Here is a 17,441-nt window from a genome sequence, read left to right on the forward strand (position 1 = left end):
GGAAGGTCCTGGGGTGTCCAAGGGTCCTGAGGGACCTAAAAGTCCTGGGATCGCTGTAATCCCAAGGTGGTCCCAGGGTGTCCAAGGGTCCTGTGGTAGGTGAGAGTCCTGGGGTGCACAAAGGTCCTGGGGTGTTCAAGGGTCCCAGAGTGGCCAAAGGCCCGGGGGTGGGTGTTGGGTCCTGGGGTACCTGAGGGAGCGCTGGGTGGCATGGGACGTTCACCCTACACATGCCCCATGCTGGGAACCAGCCACCTCCTCACGCCTCGAGGATTCATCCCATGTTATTTATGGGAAATACGGGCAAAAATAATACATAAGGTGATTATTTATACTTTTTAGCATCCTGAGACTCACACAGCCCCCTGGACATATCCATACCTCCACTCCGTGTACCCCTAAACAAGGAGCTATCTGGGAAGAAGGGGCAGATGTGAGCTCCCCATTCAGCACGTGGCTGGAAATGTTAATTAAACACAGAGTAATAAAACATCTGGAGGGCTGGGAGCAGGGAAGGGCCAGCCGGCACGACCCCCCACAGCTGCCTCCTGCTTTTCCTTGGGAATCTTGGGCAGGGGGGACTGGGGTCACCAGCGATTTCGATGGTACAAAAGCCTTTTCATGAAGTATTTCAGGCAAAGCAACTGAAGAACCTTTGTGGCACAGAGCGAGGGGCTGCCGGGGGTGGTGGAGTCTGGTGGCCCCAGGGGTTTGGGGACTGGAGATGGCTGGAGATTGGGGTTCACGGTCAGGCTGTGGCTGATGGGATGGGACAAAGACAATGCTTTGGAGATGCTGGGTTAAGCCCCATTTGGTGCCACCCCACCAGCCCTGCAAAATGCCCGTCATGGGGGAATGAGCCCACCCTGTAGAAAAAGGGGGGAAAAGGTTTTTTCAGATGAGTCTGTCCTGCAGGCTGGCCGGTCCCACCATGGCAGAACCCTGCTCCCAGTGTGGAGAGCGATGGGCATCTCCCTCTGAGCCTTCCCTGGGGTAGGGGACAGGGGCACTGGGTGGACTGGGATCACTCTGGTGTGGTGAAACAAATGGGTGGGATGGGGACACCGTGGTGGGGCAAGAGTCTCCCTAGGTGAGGTGTGGAGTGTCCTGATACATGGAGGTACACAAATGGGATACGTGCACCTCGGCAGGACAGGAACAGTGTAATGAGGGACACCCTGGGTGGGATGAGGGCACTAAGGGAGGGTGGAGGCAAATTAATAGGATGGGTAGCAGGGATGGGAGCACCCAGCTGGGAGGGGACACCCTGGGACGAACGGGGGGACCCTGGGCATGATGGGGAGACCATGGGCAGGGTGAGAGGAACACGAATGGAATGGGGGGGACCATGAGAAGACTGAGAACACTCGGATGTGTCAGAGGTGTCACCCTGCATGAGATGGGGGCACCACGGGTGGGATGGGAACACTCGGATGGCAGGTGACACCCTGCATGGGACGGGGGGACCCCAGCGGGGGCACCCTGGACAAGGTGGAGGAACCCTGGATCGGATGAGGGCGGCACGGATGGGATGGGGAGACCCCGGACAGGATGGGGGAACCCCGAACGTGCGGGGAGCTTCGGACGCGGCGGGACCGACTGGTGGGCGTCCCGTGGGCAGCGGGGCCGGTGCGTGGCCGGTGGCGGAGCGGGTACGGAGCCGATGCGGAGTCGGCGGCGGGACCCGTGCGGAGCGGTGCGGGCCCGGCGGGGCGGTGCGAGCCCCTGCCCGGCCCCCGGTGTCGGTTTGCATCCCGGCTCCTCCCCGCCCCGCCGCCCCGCGCATTCCCGACCCTCCGGGCGGTGGCGGCGGCGGCGGCGGGGCCCGGCGGGGCCGGGGCGGGACCCCACGATGCCGCAGCTGGAACCGACGGGGGGAGACGACTTGGGGGCCCCCGACGAGCTCATCGCCTTCCAGGACGAGGGCGAGGAGCAGGACAAGGGCGCGGGGCGCGGCTCGGCCCACGGGGACTTGGACGAGCTCAAGTCCTCGCTGGTCAGCGAGACCGAGAACCGGGGGGGCCCCGGCCCCGTGGTCGGCCCCGGCCCCGAGGTGAGGCGAGGGGCGGCGGGGAGCCTGGGGGAGGCGCCCCCCGCCCGGCCCCGCTCCGCTCACCGCCTCTCCCCGCAGGCGGAGCGGCCCCCGCCGCCCCGGGAAAGTTTCCAGAAGCCGCGGGACTCTCTGGCAGAAGGTACCGGACCCCCCCTCCCGGCGCCCCCCTGCTCCCCGCCACATCCCCCGGGACCGGCCGACACTTCCCAACTTCTTTGTTTCCGCCCCCGGCTGCGGGCGGGACCCCTTGTGTGCCCCCCCCCGCCCCCCCGTCTCCCCTCGTGTGTCTCCCCGTGTGCCCCAGTTCCCCCCACGGTGTCCCTCCACAGTCGTGTCCTCATCCCCCATGTGTGTCCCCCCCGTGTCCTACTCCCGCTCGCCGTGTTCCTCTCCCCAGTGTCCTCAACCCCCCCCGTCCCCCGAATTCCCTTTTCCATGTCCTCACCCTCGTGTCCTCGCCCCCCCCGTGTGTCCATCCGCCGTGTCCCCCAATTTCAGCTCCCGTGTCCCCTCCCCCGTGTTTGCCCTCCCGTCGCGTCCCCTCTCCCACCTCACCGGCCCCAGGTCCCGCCCCCCCGCCCCAGTAACCGGCCCCGGTCGCTTCCCCACGGATGGATCGGTGCCCCCCACCGCTCCACGGAGCACCCGGGCTCGGGACACCCCCCAGGGCTGGGTCCTTTCGGGGAGTGACCACCACCCGGACCCGCCACCCCCCGGGACTCCCCCACGCAGCCGAGATCCCCCTCCCGCGGGGACCGCGCTCTCCAGCAGTAGGGACACCCCCAGAGGGACCTGTCCGGGCCCCTCCCCCGTGGGGACCCCCCAACAGAACCAAGTATCCCCCTAAGGGACTTGGGCACCCCCAGAGGGACCTACCCAGGTGCCCCCCAAGTGGGAACCCCTAGAAAATCAAGGAGCCTCCCAAGCGACTTCCCCGGGTCCCCCCGTGCACCCAGCCTTGCCCCCCTCGGTGGGTGCACCCCCCACCCCTCCGCCTCCTGACCCCCCCCTTCCTTCTCTCCCCAGTGGTCAGACGACAGCAAGATGGGGGTTTTTTTAAGGGCCCCCCCTATCCCGGCTACCCCTTCCTGATGCTCCCCGAGCTGGGCAGTCCCTACCTCGCCAATGGAGCCCTCTCCCCCGGCGGAGCCCGCACCGTAAGTGCCCCCCCGGACCCTCCCGAACCCCCCAGCCTCTCCCCACCTTTTGCCGGTGCTCAGGCCCCCCCAAAGCCTCACAGCCCGTCCTGTAGGAAAGCAACCACCTGATGCTAAGGAAAACCCCCAAGAAATTTGGTTTATTTCCTTTATTTTTGGTTCACTTTGCCCCTTTGAGGGGGGAGTTTGGGGGGGCCTCACTCCGGGGGACCCGCCCCGAAACCTGACCCTGAGCTGCCGCTTTTCTCATTTAAAAGGGTTTTAAAGCCATTAATGGGCCAACATTGGCCACGGGGGGAGAAGTGATTAAGCAAATTGAGCGAGAACTGGGGGGGGGGGGGGAGGCGGGAGAGGGGAATCGACCCCCTCCTCTCAGCAGAGACCCTCGACCCCCAAACCATCCCACTCAACTTCTTGGGCAACATCCTAAAGTAATTTTAGGGATATAAAGGTATTTTAGGAATATAAGGTGTTCCCTACGCGGCCCCACAGTGCCATCCTGGGAGGAGGAATTCTCAGCTCCCCGAGGGACGAGGGAATTCTCAGCCCTCTGGGGGGTCCTCAGCCTTCGGGGAGGGATGCGGACCCGGGCTGTGGTACCCACCGAATCCCGGGCTGGAGCATCACTCCTGACTGTCCAGGTGTATTTCTTGCTCCAGTGGTGCTTTTCCACATATTATTTCTTCGGATCCATAGGAAACTGCGTTCCCATATGGAACATATATGGGATAACAATACTTGTGGCATTTATAATGATTTGAAATCCCGGAATCTGGCTGGTTTGCATGGAGAGTTTTCCATGTTTTTAGGGTTTTCCTACTTTTGCTTTCCTGGAAGCAACTGGTTGAAGTGGCCGTGGAGCCAAAATCCCGGGATGGGGAGGGTAGATAAGCTAATTATCCCGGTGTTTTGCTGGCAGCTGGATAAAGGTTGTATTCCCAATTTGTCACTTCTGGGATTATGAGGTTTTGGGGATGAAGCGCGACTGACCGCGATGCCAAACACTGGCGAGGAATCCGGGATAATGAGAAGGGATTGGGGTTGGGATCCGTCACAAGCGGCCACTAACGATGATTTAATGAATCCCAGAAAGGGGATTAATTAACAGGGGCTGGAGCGGGTGTCGCCTCCCGGATGTTTTAGAGAGATGACTGGGGTTGGGAAAGCATGGATTGGGGCTGAATTCCGACGGACTGGGGCCTCTGCACGGATCCAAGTTAGTGAGGGGTGTGTGGGGGGGGAACTGGGGATGCTGGGGGCGGGGTGGGGTGAATTTTGTGATGCCACTGGGTGAGGCCCCGCTGGATCCCACGGCCACTCATGCACGGAGTGCAGCCGAGCTCTGTGCCCATCACCAACCTCCTTCCATGAGCTCCCACCGGAGTGGCAGTATGGGGATCCCCCCGATCCCAGGATGTCATCATGCCTAGTGCAGCTAGACGGGCACAGTGTTCCGGATCCCACATTAGATCCATCTGGGTACAGCATCCCTGATCCTGTATGAAATCCAGCCAGGCTCAGCATCCTCAATCCCAGAGCAGAAAACAGCAGGACAGAGCATCTTTGATCCTGGTCTGGATCCAGCTGGGCACAGCATCTTTGATCCTGTACTGGATCTATTTGGGTGCAGCATCCTCAGTCCCAAACCAGATCCTGCTGGGCACAACATCCTTGATCTCGTGCTGGATCCGGCCGGGCTCAGCGTCATTGATCCCGTTCCTGATCCATCCAGGCACAGCATCCCTGATCCCGTATCGAATCCATCTGGGCACGGCATCCTGGATGTGATAAAGGATCCATCCAGGCTCAGCCTCTTCAATCCCATACTTCAGTCCTTGATCCTGTACCAGATCGATCTGGGCACAGCATCCCTGATCCCGTACCGGATACATCCAGGCACAGCCTTCCCAATCCTCTGCTGGAAGCAGCCTCCCCGATCCTGACCCCTTCTGGATCCAGCCGGGTGCAGCATCGCCCGAGGGCACCGAGCTCCGCCAAACCCGCTTCCCACCCTAATCCCGGGGCTCTGGATGAGTCTGGACACGCGGAACACCGGGGTGGCAGGAGGCACAGGCTGCTTTGGGAACAGTCTTTTTCTTGTTTCCTTCTTCTTTTGCCCCAGCGTTGGAGGGAACGAGCGGATCTGCAGGATCCAGCCATCCCAGTGGCCGTGGCATCCATCCTCGTATTCCACAGCCGGGTGCTGTGGATTGAACCACATGGAAAAGAAAGATTTTGGAAGAAAAACCCAAACCCAAACTCTGAGGAGGTGGCCAGGAAGGTGGTGGATCCTGGGGATGGATGAGTCTGTGGATGGCAGGACTGATCTGACAGCCAAACTGGAGGACTTTTTTTGGAATACTGGGCAGGTATGCAGTGCTTCTGCATTTCTGCACTCCAAAATCTTTAGAAATCTAGAAAATCTATGGAAATCTGGGAAATATTTAGGAATCTGGTTGCACAGTGCCTTCCCACACTCCAAACCAGGAGAAGTCCCAGCCCTGTGCCAACCCACCAAGCACCAGTGGATGGATGGATGCTCCTGCCCTTTAATCTGTGTGAATTCCTGGGTTATTTCCAAATGGGATCCTGGAATCTGGGAAGCGTCTGTGGTCCCCAGTATCACCTTCCTGGCAGTTTCTGACCAGGGAGTATTTCTGGGGCTCTGCTCCGATGGTGAAGGAATTTGTTGGAATCTAACGATGGCACTGCTGTTTGGAGCAGCGCTTTAGCCCGATTTCCCTCATGGGGAATCAGGAACTGGGGACCCCTGAGGCTGTGTTTGGCTCCTTGGGATCATTCCCAACAACAAAAAGGTCTCCAAGGTGGGGTGGAAAGGAAAGGCTCTGGACTCTGGACATGGACAAGCTGGATGGATGCAAATCCCTACTGCCACGATGCCGGCTCCATCCTGTCAGGATCGTGTGGAGTTGATGGGTTTTATCCCAAACCCAGAATGAGATGGATCCATACTGGGGTAAAATCTCATCCCAGCATCCTTCTCCTGCTTGGAAAGTGGATGGGAACCAGGCACGGCACTGCCAGAGCAGCGAAGCCGAGACCATGCACAGGATTGGCATTATTCCCAAAAAAAACAGTTTAACCCCAGGAATTCGAGTCTGGAGGCGAAGATTTAAATAAATCCAAACCTTCCTCAGGCATGGAATTCCATCCAAACAGCTCTCCTGACGCCATGCCGGTGTAATTAATGCACCTCGGTGTAATTAATGCACCTCAGCAGGCTGCGATCCCAAAATAAATGAGGGAAAAATCCATAACCTGGGCTTATTCCGGCTTTTTTTGCGCCACTCCTGTGATGAATTCCCGAGGATACAGAGCCGTATCTGTCTCCTAAAGAAAATAGATCCTTAACTGTGCTGCTGCCAAGGAAAATGATTAAAATACGGATTTTTGGCAGGAAAAATGGTTGCTCCAAAAACCGGGCGGGTCCTGCTGGCGGTTCTGGCAGAGCCTGGAGGGTTTTGGCATTGGGATGCGGATGGAGGTGTTGGAATGGGGGGATTTTTCCGGCGTGGGGGCTCACTCGATGTTCAGCATCTTCAGACCACGGCAGTTCCTCCTTCCTCCTGCACTAATTTGGGATTTTCTGGTTTGTTTGGGATTTGCCCCCCCATCAGTGCCGCCTTCCTTCCCCACCTGGAAAATATTAAGGAAAAACCCGATTTTTTCACACTTTTTGGCTTGTCCGTGTTGCTCTGTGCAGCTGCTGGGTTGATCCAGTCCTTCCCGGCTCTGAGCCCTCCCCGTGCCTCAGTTTCCCTAATCCCAGACTCTCCCGCCTGCTCTGCAGAGCTGCCGCACACAATGGCCCCTTTATCCCGCTCCTTAATTATGCTCTTCGGCTAATTACCCTGCGGGCGGAGTTTGTAGACCTACAGGAGGTTTCCACTCCCCCCCACCCCCCCAAATCTCCCTCCTCCCTCCTTTTCCAACACGATTCCCAAATTAAAGCGATGAAGTAAGTGCTCGGGGCGCCTCTGCTCAGCCCTGGGATTGTTCCGGGACTGAGGCGCATTCATCATCCTTCTGGAATTCCCAGCAGCTGCTTTTCATTAGTTTTCCTTCCTTGAAGTCGCTGGCGGGAGCTTGGGAGGGAAGAGGAACCCGGGGGGAAGTGCCCGGTGCATCCTGGATGGAGGAAGAGGAGGGATAAGGGAAGAAGAAGGGGTCGGGACCGGGATCGGGTTGTGTTGTGTTCCGTCTCTCTCCTGCTCGTGTCGGAGCTCGGAGAGAAAGGGGATGGAGTGTGGGAGGGTCCGAGGGGGAGGGGTGATGTGCCCCTTCCCGGTTTGCCTCTTATTCCGGTGGTTTTTGGCAACGATGTCACTCTGTGTGTTCACCCTGGGGATTCTTGAGGGATCCCGGAGCCTTTGGGATCCCGGAGCCCTGGGGATGCTGCTCAGAGCTCTGGAAGAGGGCAGCGGAGGTCAGCAGGATGGGAGCGGGGTGTGCTGGTGTGGCTGCTGTCCCGTGGGTCAGCGCTGGCACCGGGGATGCCCTGGGAGGCTCCGGAGCAGTGGGATTGTCGGTGCTGGGGCCGGCTGAGCCCGTTACTCCCGCTGGGATCCCCCCGTGCGGATGCAGGGAGAGATGAATGGATCCATTGAGGCTGGGGCCGGGAGCTGCAGACAAAAGCCTCGGGGCAGCAGCAGCAGCATTCGGGGCCACTGGGTTTGGGCACAGATCCTGTCCTGCCCCGTGGCCAGTGTGTGCGAGGGGTGCTGGGGGCACCCATGGGTGGGGAAAGCTCGGGGTATCCATGGGGTGCTGGAGTCACTGGGGGCAAGGGATGAGCCGCTCCTTCGTGGGGGGAGGCTGCTCAGGGGTGAGGGAAGCTCGGGATGCTCGTGGTGAGGGATGCTCAGGGCACCCACGTGGGGAGGATGCTCGGACATCCTGGTGCCGAGGCCGCTCTGGGCTGAGGCTGTGTCCTGGCTGCTGTCCTGGCCGTGCTCCAGCCTCATCCCGCTGCCTCCCATCCCTCCCATCCTGCCTGCCCTCTCCCTCTGCAGATCTGAGGCCGCGTTCTTCAGCAGATGCCACCGGCGTCCCCATGGGGGGGACTTGGGATCTGTGGGTGGAGATGAGGTCACCTAAGTGCCACCACTCCAAGCTCATCCCAAATGGAGGGCTTTTCCACCTTCCCATCCCAGCCCTGTTGGCATTTCCCATCTGGTGTCCGTGGGTCTGGGCTGTGCTATGGGAACGGACAAACATCTGTTGTTAAGGTGTCACAAACTCTCATTCCCACCCCAAAGTCCTTGTCCCCACCTGGGACACCCTTTGCCTGGCCGGACCCAAAAAATGCCAGAAGGGGACACGGTGATGTCTCCTGCATCACCCCAATATCGCCCTTTAAAAAGCCTAAACCCTGATGGGAAAATAACTCTTACCAGGAATTTTGGGGGTTCTCCTTGGGATGTGGGGAGCTGGAGACCTCCCCCATAAGTCTCCCTGCTGGAATTTGTCATCCTGGTGTTCATGGGCAACATCTGGAGGAGATTATTTGGCTGGGAAGTGGATGGATGGCGGGGGTGGGGGAGAGATTTATGTCTCGTTCCCCAGGCTGTAAATCCAGCTGTAATTGGGATTTCTCCCTTCCCAGTTATCCCAGGGAAGCAGAATGCAGCAGCTGCGGTGCGAGGTTGCGGGCCGGGTGATGGGCACTGTGGGGCCGGGATGCTCCTGGGTTTTCTCTGTGATTTTTGGCATTGGGGTGATTTATTGGGGTGCGAAGGACACCCCATCCTGGCTCAGGAGGGTGAGAGGCCAGGTCCCTACTTTCCCCTCTCCTTTCCCCCTCTTCCCCCACCCGTTTTTTTTCCCCTGTTTGGGGCTTCCCCCCAATCCGCCTTGGCACCATCCCCATCTGCAGCACCCCTGGGTGCAGCCCCAGACCCTTCTGCCAGGGCAGATTTGGGGTTTTTTCTACCTTCTTACTCCCAAGCACAAAGTTTTATGGGATTGGACGATATATTGAGCCCAGAATCCCCATTCCCTCAAAACTCCCATCTCCCTGTGACTCCTGGAGCCAAACTTGGGGTTTTTTTCCCAAACAAGCCAGTGACACTGCCCAAAGCTGGATCTTGGGATGCCATGGGGCTGCAGTGGCCACACCTGGACAAAGATTTTGGGGGGGGCTCCATTAATCATCCTACAAACCCCCCTTTTCTGCTGTAATGCTTGGCCTTTCCTGTCTCCCTGGCATGATTTTGGGATGAATTTTGGGGGAAAAGGGCTGGCAGAGGTGGGAGGGGGAAGGGCTGTTGGTTATCCTGCAGCTGTGTAAACAGGCTGGGAATCTGGGGATCTCTGGAGGGGCTCAGGGGACTTTGCAAAACCCTGGGAATTTGGGCTGGAAAAGGGATTGGTGTGAGGACGGGCGACTGGGGGTCGCCATTCCCCACCTCCTGTCCTGAGCAACAAAAAGATGGATGCTCAAATCCATGGATCCCTGTGAGAACCTTCCTGGGTGCTTTCCAGCTCATCCAGGGGGTTTTGGGGACAGGGATGAAGCACTCGCATGCTGGGATCACCTGGATCTCCTCCATGGTGGCTCCTGCAGGATCATCTCTGGGCTGGAGCCTCTGCAGGCAAAGGGAAAAGCCAGCAAAGAGGCTCCTGCTCTAGAGCCGCTGGCAAAATGGTCCCAAACAGACCTTTTCTCTCCCAAAATGAGGCTTGGTGAGTACCAAGCCTGAGGCTTTGATGGCAGCAGAGAGGAGCCTGTGCTGGGACAGGGAGCATCGGGATAAGTGATGGAATGTGCAGCACAGGAGTTGCGGAGCCTGGAAGTGGAGCAGTGGGACAGGCAGTGCTGGGATGGGCGATCCTGGGACACCTGGACGTGGTGCATCCAGCCCAGAAAACCCATTTCCCTCAAAAATCACACCTCACCTGCACACGAGACAGCACAGCGGTGCTGGGACACCAGGACAGGACACCAGGACAGGGACACACGGTGCTGGGACGTGGAATCCTGGGACATGCGACACCGTGGCAAACCGCGCTGGGACACGCGACCTCGGCACGTGGAATGGCAGGATGTGCAATCCTGGGACATGTGATAGTGGGACACACCACCAGGACATGGCACACGAGGACGTGCAATCCTGGGACCCGCAGCAGCCACCCAGACGTGCCACCCCAGGATCTACGATGCTGGGATGTGCCACACCAGGACACGCAGCCCCAGCCCAGCCCCAGCCGGGCGCTTTTCCCCCTTCCCAGAAAAATCATCACAACTGGATCGATGCCTGTGCCGAAGAGGAGCGGAAATCCTCTCGTGAACGCCCTTAACTGGGCATTGGGGGATCCCCTGGCCCCCCTTCCTCCGGGTCTGGGGGCTCCCAGACGGATGGGCTCCAGCAGGGAAGGGGTTATCCTTGTTTTTAATTGGCTGGTAACGAGGACCCAGGACTGGCTCTAATCTCTCTGGAATGTGACCGATTTTCAACTATTTTCCTCTTTTTTTTTTTTTCTGCTGTTTCACAGTTCGGATCCCCAAGTGGGGGGACAGTGGGGGCTGTGTCCCAGCTGGAGCCAAGGGATGGGGAGGAAAAAGAGGGGAGGGGGGGTCATTTTTCCACATCACCATTGAACCATTCACCAGCTCCCCCCGCTTTGTATATTTTGAAAGGGTCCCCCCTCTTCCCCCCCCTTCCCTTCCCCCTTCTCTTCCCCAGCTTCCCGAAATGGCCTCGAAATGAGAATCAGCCTTTTATCCCCCAAACCTTCCCCCACTGCCGTCCCCCCTGCGCCGCCTCCCCGCCTGTCCCCGTCCCCTCGCGCCTTCTCCGCTTACAGAGCAGCCTAGAAAGCCCCTTTGTGACGGGGAGGGGGCGGGGGCTGGGGGGTCAGGGAGCCCCTTGGGATGTGGGGGGGCATCTCCTGCCCTGTCCTGGACGTGGTCACAGGGGGACACGGTGGGGAGCACCGAGGGTCTCATCCAGTGCTCGGGTCTTGGCTAGGGACAGCTGGGGGGTCCCCAGTGTCACCCCGGTGTGGCTGCAAGCGTGGCCCTGGAGGTGTTGGGACGTTTTGGCTGCCCTGGCACCTGTAGGTCACCCGGATCTGGGGAGGGTGCATCAAAGCTGGCACTTGGGGAGCAGCTCCTTCCTCCCAGGGAGAGCAGGCTCACAGTGAGCCCGTGGGTGGCAGTGAACCTGGGGTGGCAGTGAGCTGGCAGGTCATGGCCAGCCCACAGGGGACAGTGATGAGCCCACGGGTGACAGCCCACGGGTGAGGGGTGAGCCCGGGGCCATGGGGCCACCCGCATACCAGGCGTGCTCTGGGCGCGTGGGGTCCCAGCTGCCAGGGGTGGATCCAGTCCTGGCACCTGTGGGATTATCCCAGCAGTGCCACAAGTCTCCCCATGGAGGCACTGGGAGCATGATGCTGGAGCGTCCGTGTGCCAGGATGGGGATGGAAGTGGCCCTGCGGCACCTGGGTTAGGCAGTGAAGCAGGATTTTGGAGAAATGGTTGGATCACGAGGAATCCTCATCAGCTTCGGGACTGTGCTGTGCCAGGGGGGTCCTGGATGGGGGTCCTTGGGTGCTAGCAGGGATCGGGGTGCTGGGAGCTGTGCTGGGCATGGAGGGGGATGCTGGGGAGGGAGCCATGGGGGATACTGGGGAGGAAGGGTTACTGGAGGCAGAGGGAGGAGACTGAAGGTGCAGGGTGGGATACTGGGAATGCAGGGACAGGATACTGGGAGTGCAGGTGGAGATACTGGAGATGGAGGGGGGATACTGGAGGCAGAGGTGAGGATGCAGGGCTGATGCTGGATGGGATGGCGGGTGCAGGGGGGGTCTGCTGGGGACAGGGGACAGCCAGAGGTGCTGCAGGGGGCACACAGGACACTTTGGGGGTGACAGGAGCCCCCCAGCTCTGGAAGAGTTAACGCTACCCCAAACTCCTCCTGGGTTTTCCTTCCAGCTGCCTCAGCTCAGGAAGGTCTGTGTTTGGGGAAATTCCTGCAGGCAGCTGCTCCAGCCACATTCCTGAGCCCTGGCATCTCCAGGGACCCTCCTGCTGTCTTTGGGAAATGCCTCTGTCCCCCCAAACACGGCACAAAGCACCTTTCTTTGGGGGTGCCAAGGAGACACCCCCATGTCATGGCAAGATGTTACCCCAGAAAGGGAGAAAAAACCCCCAAACCCCTGCATTTGACCCCACCCCACAGTGTAGGGCTGATTTCTTGCATTCCCACAATTTGGGGTTGGTGATGGTGCCCCAAGGATGGAAGAGGCACCCCCAGACACAGGGATGTCTCAGGGAGGCAGCACCACTGGGGTAGGATTTCAGGTTTAAGATTTGGGGGGGTTGCACTATTTGGGGCAGATATTTGATGTTTGGGGCTTGGCACCATTTGGGGTTGAAGATTCAAGGGGTTTTGCTGTTTAAAGCTTTGCATCCATTGGGGCAGAGATCTGGGGCTGGGGTTTTGCACTATTTGGGATTTAGGATTTGGGAGCTGGCACCAGTACTGGGGTCCTAGGAGCACATATGGCTGAAAACATCCCTGTATACCCTCAAAACCTCTTTGCCAGCAGCCCATGGGTTGGGGTGTCCTCGGTGGATACTTTGGGGTCAGAGGGTTGTTTCAGAGCTAGGGAATGTTTTGGGATTGGGGGGAAGTTTTGGGGCTGGGGAATCTTTTGGGGACAGGGTTTTTTTGGAGGGCTATAGGAATGTTTTGGGGCTGGGTGGGATGTTTTAGTGTTGGGGGTGCTTTGGGGCTGGCGGGTGTTTTGGGATCAGGGGGTGATTTGGGGCTGGGGGGTGTTTTGGGATCAGGGGGTGATTTGGGGCTGGGGGGGAATGTTTCAGGACTGGGGCAGGGGGTTTTCTGGGGCCAGGGGTGTCCAAGGCTCTTGGAGGGCATCGTCCCGTCCCTCCCACAGTACCTGCAGATGAAGTGGCCGCTGCTGGACGTGCCGGCCGGGGCCACGCTGAAGGACAACCGCTCGCCCTCGCCCGCACACCTGGTAAGAGCAGCCCCTACCTGTGGGGTGGTGTGTTCCCAGCGCCCCCACGATCCTGCAGATGGGGAATGTGGGGGTGGTTTGGGATGGAAGGGACCTTAAAGACCAAAGTCCCGCTCTCCTGCCACGGGCAGGGATGGCTTCCACTGGACCGGGTTGCTCCAAGCTGCCTGGAACCGCTCCAGGGATGGGGCACCCGTGGCGGTGCTGCCCTGCTGCCCACAGGGGTGTTTTTGGGGGTGGCCGCAGTTCCCTGCTCTCCCCACAGTCCAACAAGGTCCCGGTGGTGCAGCACGCCCATCACATGCACCCGCTGACGCCGCTCATCACCTACAGCAACGACCCCTTCCCACCGGGATCGCCGCCCAGCCACCTCTCCCCAGAGATCGACCCCAAGACGGGTGAGCAGGGGCTGGGGCAGCGTTTGGGGGAGCAGAGGGAGCGGGATGGTGCGGGGGCTCTGCTGGGAACGGGGGGCTCTCCATTGGGTGCTCCCTCTGCCTCCCGGGTGGTCTCTGGGAGGGGGCTGGGGATGCAGCCAGGGACCGGGGGGGTCCTTGACCAGCAATGGGTGGGGTTGGGGTGTGGGATCCCCCCAGGGCTCCGCTGTGGCTGTTGCAGCTCTCCCCAGCCTGGGGTGATGGGTGCTGAGGGAGTTGGGCTGCTCTGAGGGGAGTGGGTACATGGGCTGAGAGAGATGGGGTGCTGGGAGGGAGCTGGGGTGCTCAGAGGAAAGGTGCTGGAGGGCACAGGGGGTCCAAGGCTGCCGTGGCCCTGTTCTCACCTTCCCCCATGCTCCCTCTCCCCCTCACAGGGATCCCGCGGCCGCCGCACCCCCCCGAGCTGCCCCCCTATTACCCACTGTCGCCTGGAGCCGTGGGGCAGCTCCCGCACCCGCTGGGCTGGCTCGTGCCACAGTAAGGACAGACTGACCCTGGGGTGGGGTCCCCAGGAGTCCCGGGAGCCCCACTTCTGACTGAGACCCTCCTCCTCCTCTTCCTCCTCCTCCCACTTTACCCACTCTTCCTGCGAGCTCAGCAGGATGCCGCAGGCTCCTGTGAGGGGTGGGAAGGGAGGGACTCCCTACTGCTGGAAAATTTGGGAATCTTCCAGATGGAGATCAGCTGGAGACCAGTCCAAGGGTGCCCATGAACTGGGAAGGGATCTTTTTTTCCCCTGAAACTCATGTTTCTGTAGGCAAGGACAGCCCGTGTACTCCATTCCTGCTGGTGGCTTCCGGCACCCATATCCCGCCCTTGCCATGAACGCCTCCATGTCCAGGTGGGTCTGGGAAGGGGGAGGGACCCTCAGGGGCACCCCAGAGCTGGCAGTGGGTTTTGGGACACTTGGCTGCAGACCATGCATGGGTACAGCCCAGTCCCAGGAGATGGGGGTGGTCCCCTCAGCTGAAAATGCCCCCAGAGGGAGTGGCTGGTCCCCATGGGTGGAGGAATGGGACATCCCACGGACTCAGGGCATTGCTTAGGCTGGATCAGTGTCACCATCTCAAAGCTGGGGTGTGATTTGGGGGCTTTCAGGTGGACTCAGGGTCTCCAGCATGGCTGTGGGGGGTGCAGTGTAGATTTGGGGTTTGCAGAGCGAATTTGGGGTTTCCAGGGTAGACTGGGGTTCTAGCATGGTTTCGGGGTTCCCAGTGTGCATTTGGGGTTCCAGCATGTTTTCAGGGTTTCCAACTCAGCTGGGTTGAGGCAAGTGGTTCTCAGAAGGGTCTTTGGGTGCCTGTCGGGAGGTGACCACCCCTCCTGTCCTCTCCCGCCGCTGCAGTTTGATGTCCAGCCGCTTCTCCCCGCACATGGTCCCGCCGCCCGCGCACGGGCTGCACCCCTCGGGCATACCGCACCCCACCATCGTCTCGCCCATCGTCAAGCAGGAGCCCTCCCAGCCCAGCGCCAGCCCTGGAGGCAGCTCGTGAGTGGGGGCTGGGCCGGCCGTGGGGACGGAGATTTGTCCTGGGGGTCCTGACCCCTGTCCCACTCCTTCCAGAAAATCCCCCGTGGCAGTGAAGAAGGAGGAGGAGAAGAAACCCCACATCAAGAAGCCACTCAACGCCTTCATGCTGTACATGAAGGAGATGAGGGCCAAGGTGGTGGCCGAGTGCACGCTGAAGGAGAGCGCTGCCATCAACCAGATCCTGGGCCGGCGGGTACGGAGGGGATCCCCCATCAGGGACCCTTCAGACCCCCTGGCTTCACTTCTCCTCATGATCGGACCCCAGACCTGGGGCATTGCCAGCCCAGGGAGTCCCAGGGAGGTGGTGGTGACCTGGGTGGCACTGGGATGGGAGGGACGGAGCTCTGCAGCCCAGGGCAGCAGGTCCTTGGGGTCAGCAGTGTGGATTTGGGGATTCCAGCAGGCTTAGGGGTTTTCAGTGTGCCTCTGGGTCCCCAGGTGAGGCTTTGAGGTCTCCAGCATAGCTCTGGGCATCCTAGCATGTATTTGGTGTTTCTGGTGTGTATTTGGGGTCTCTAGCATGGCTTTGGGGTCTCCAGTGTGGATTTGGGGGCTCCCAGCCTGGCTTTGGGGTTCCCAGAGTGGCTCTGGGGTCTGCAGTGTGGTCTCCCCCCGCAGTGGCACTCGCTGTCGCGGGAGGAACAGGCCAAGTACTACGAGCTGGCACGGAAGGAGCGGCAGCTGCACTCGCAGCTCTACCCGACTTGGTCGGCGCGGGACAACTACGTACGTGTGCCCCTTCCCGGGGTCTGGCTGGCGGGAGGGGCTGGCTGTGCTCGGGCTCAGCGTTTGGGGTGCTGGGGCAGTGGGCGATGGTGCCGAGTCCCTGCAGATGCTCTGGGGCACTGCCAGCCCTGTTTCCCACTGCTGGCAGCCCCCATGGTGGCCAAAAGCCACGGAAGGACCTGGAACCATCTTTTCCAGGGCAAGAAGAAGAAGCGAAAGCGCGAGAAGCTGGCGCAGCAGCAGAGCCACGACACGGACAGTGAGTACCCCCCCTCCAGCTCCCCCTGCGCGGGGCTCTGGCCCTCACGCCCTGCCTGTCCCTCCAGGCTCCCTGCCCTCCAAGAGCAAGAAGCCGTGCGTGCCGTACCTGCCGGCCGAGAAGCCGTGCGCCAGCCCGGCCTCGTCCCACGGCAGCATGCTGGACTCGCCCGCCACGCCATCGGCAGCGCTGGCCTCGCCGGCCGCGCCGGCCGCCACCCACTCGGAACAGGCCCAGCCACTCTCGCTCACCACCAAGCCGGAGGCCAGGGCTCAGCTCGCCGTGCATTCCACCGTCCTCACCAGCAAAGCTTCCTCTTCCTCCTCCTCCTCCTCCTCCTCCTCCTCCTCCTCCTCCAGCCTCAGCAGCCCGCCCTCGATCCTCTCCAGACCCATCCCCTTCACCTCGGTGCCCCCCACGGCTCTCCTGCCCTCACCCCCCGGCTCCATCCCGGCCGCCCTGGCCGTGCTGCAGACGCAGCCCCTCTCCCTGGTCACCAAACCTGCTGACTAAGGGAAAAGCCTCGTTCCCCCCTCGCCCCCCGTCCCCTCCCTGCTGTACATTGCAGAAGCCACAATCAAGATTCAAACGCAGCCAAAACCATTATTGGTCAATATTTGACCCTTTCTGAACTCTTTGGAAGCAGACTCTGGAGGAAGGGGCTTTCTGCTCAGAGCTGCTGCCAGCAGTCGACCTAAAGACTGTTTTTATTAAAAAAAAGGAAAAAAAAGGAAAAAAAAAATAAAATAGACCCTCCAGAAGCTGCCAACGATGGGAATCTCCGTGGGATGAACTGAGTGCCCATTGCTGCCGTGGGGCACAGGAATGACACCGGCACAGGGACGACACCCGCATGGTGATGCCAGCACCAAACACGGCAGGTGTTGACTGGAACTGGCACTCCATCCCGGATCCAGGAGCAGGAATGCCTCCAGCTGCTCCCAAATCCTCCTGCCCTACTCCCATCCCCAGCTCCCACCCTCGCTCTGCCCTGGCAGGGAGCCGGATCCTGCCCCAGGGATGCTGCTCCGTTGGTGCTGCTCCTGCCTGCAGTCGTGCTGGGGTGGGCAGGGTCTGGGGCTGAGCCCTGGGAGGGGTTGTGTTTTTATCACCTCAAAATCCTGTTATTTTTCACAAAAGGAAATAAAACTACAGCTGCAACTTACCATGTGAGTGTGGTCTGTGTGGGAAGCGCTCACCTCTTACCCATTTCGACCTTCCTGGGAACTATCTTGGGACAGAACTCCTGCTCCTGAGGTCCAGTGTC

General features: G+C 60.2%; 1 protein-coding gene across 1 annotated transcript; it reads left to right on the plus strand.

Annotated features, from left to right (window-relative positions):
• Positions 1 to 1,778: 1,778 nt before the first annotated feature.
• On the plus strand, positions 1,779 to 17,176 carry TCF7L1 (transcription factor 7 like 1). The gene is made up of 12 exons (XM_048290289.1): positions 1,779 to 2,053; positions 2,132 to 2,192; positions 3,080 to 3,210; positions 13,138 to 13,221; positions 13,487 to 13,619; positions 14,033 to 14,135; positions 14,416 to 14,499; positions 15,004 to 15,147; positions 15,223 to 15,382; positions 15,808 to 15,915; positions 16,114 to 16,174; positions 16,242 to 17,176. The coding sequence occupies exons 1-12, from the start codon at positions 1,853 to 1,855 to the stop codon at positions 16,685 to 16,687; spliced, it is 1,716 nt and encodes a 571-aa protein (XP_048146246.1). The 5' UTR covers positions 1,779 to 1,852; the 3' UTR covers positions 16,688 to 17,176.
• The last annotated feature ends 265 nt before the right edge of the window (positions 17,177 to 17,441 follow it).

The sequence above is a fragment of the Corvus hawaiiensis genome, chromosome 36 (genome assembly GCF_020740725.1).
Source record: "Corvus hawaiiensis isolate bCorHaw1 chromosome 36, bCorHaw1.pri.cur, whole genome shotgun sequence".
NCBI lineage: Eukaryota > Metazoa > Chordata > Aves > Passeriformes > Corvidae > Corvus > Corvus hawaiiensis.

What these genes read in the sequence shown, in the direction of transcription:
- TCF7L1 (XM_048290289.1), top strand. Translation starts at nt 1,853, where the DNA reads ATGCCGCAGCTGGAACCGACGGGGGGAGACGACTTGGGGGCCCCCGAC. An exon ending in TGGTCGGCCCCGGCCCCGAG is followed by an intron (nt 2,054 to 2,131) that starts GTGAGGCGAGGG and finishes CTCTCCCCGCAG; the next exon opens with GCGGAGCGGCCCCCGCCGCC. An exon ending in GCAGAGCCACGACACGGACA is followed by an intron (nt 16,175 to 16,241) that starts GTGAGTACCCCC and finishes CTGTCCCTCCAG; the next exon opens with GCTCCCTGCCCTCCAAGAGC.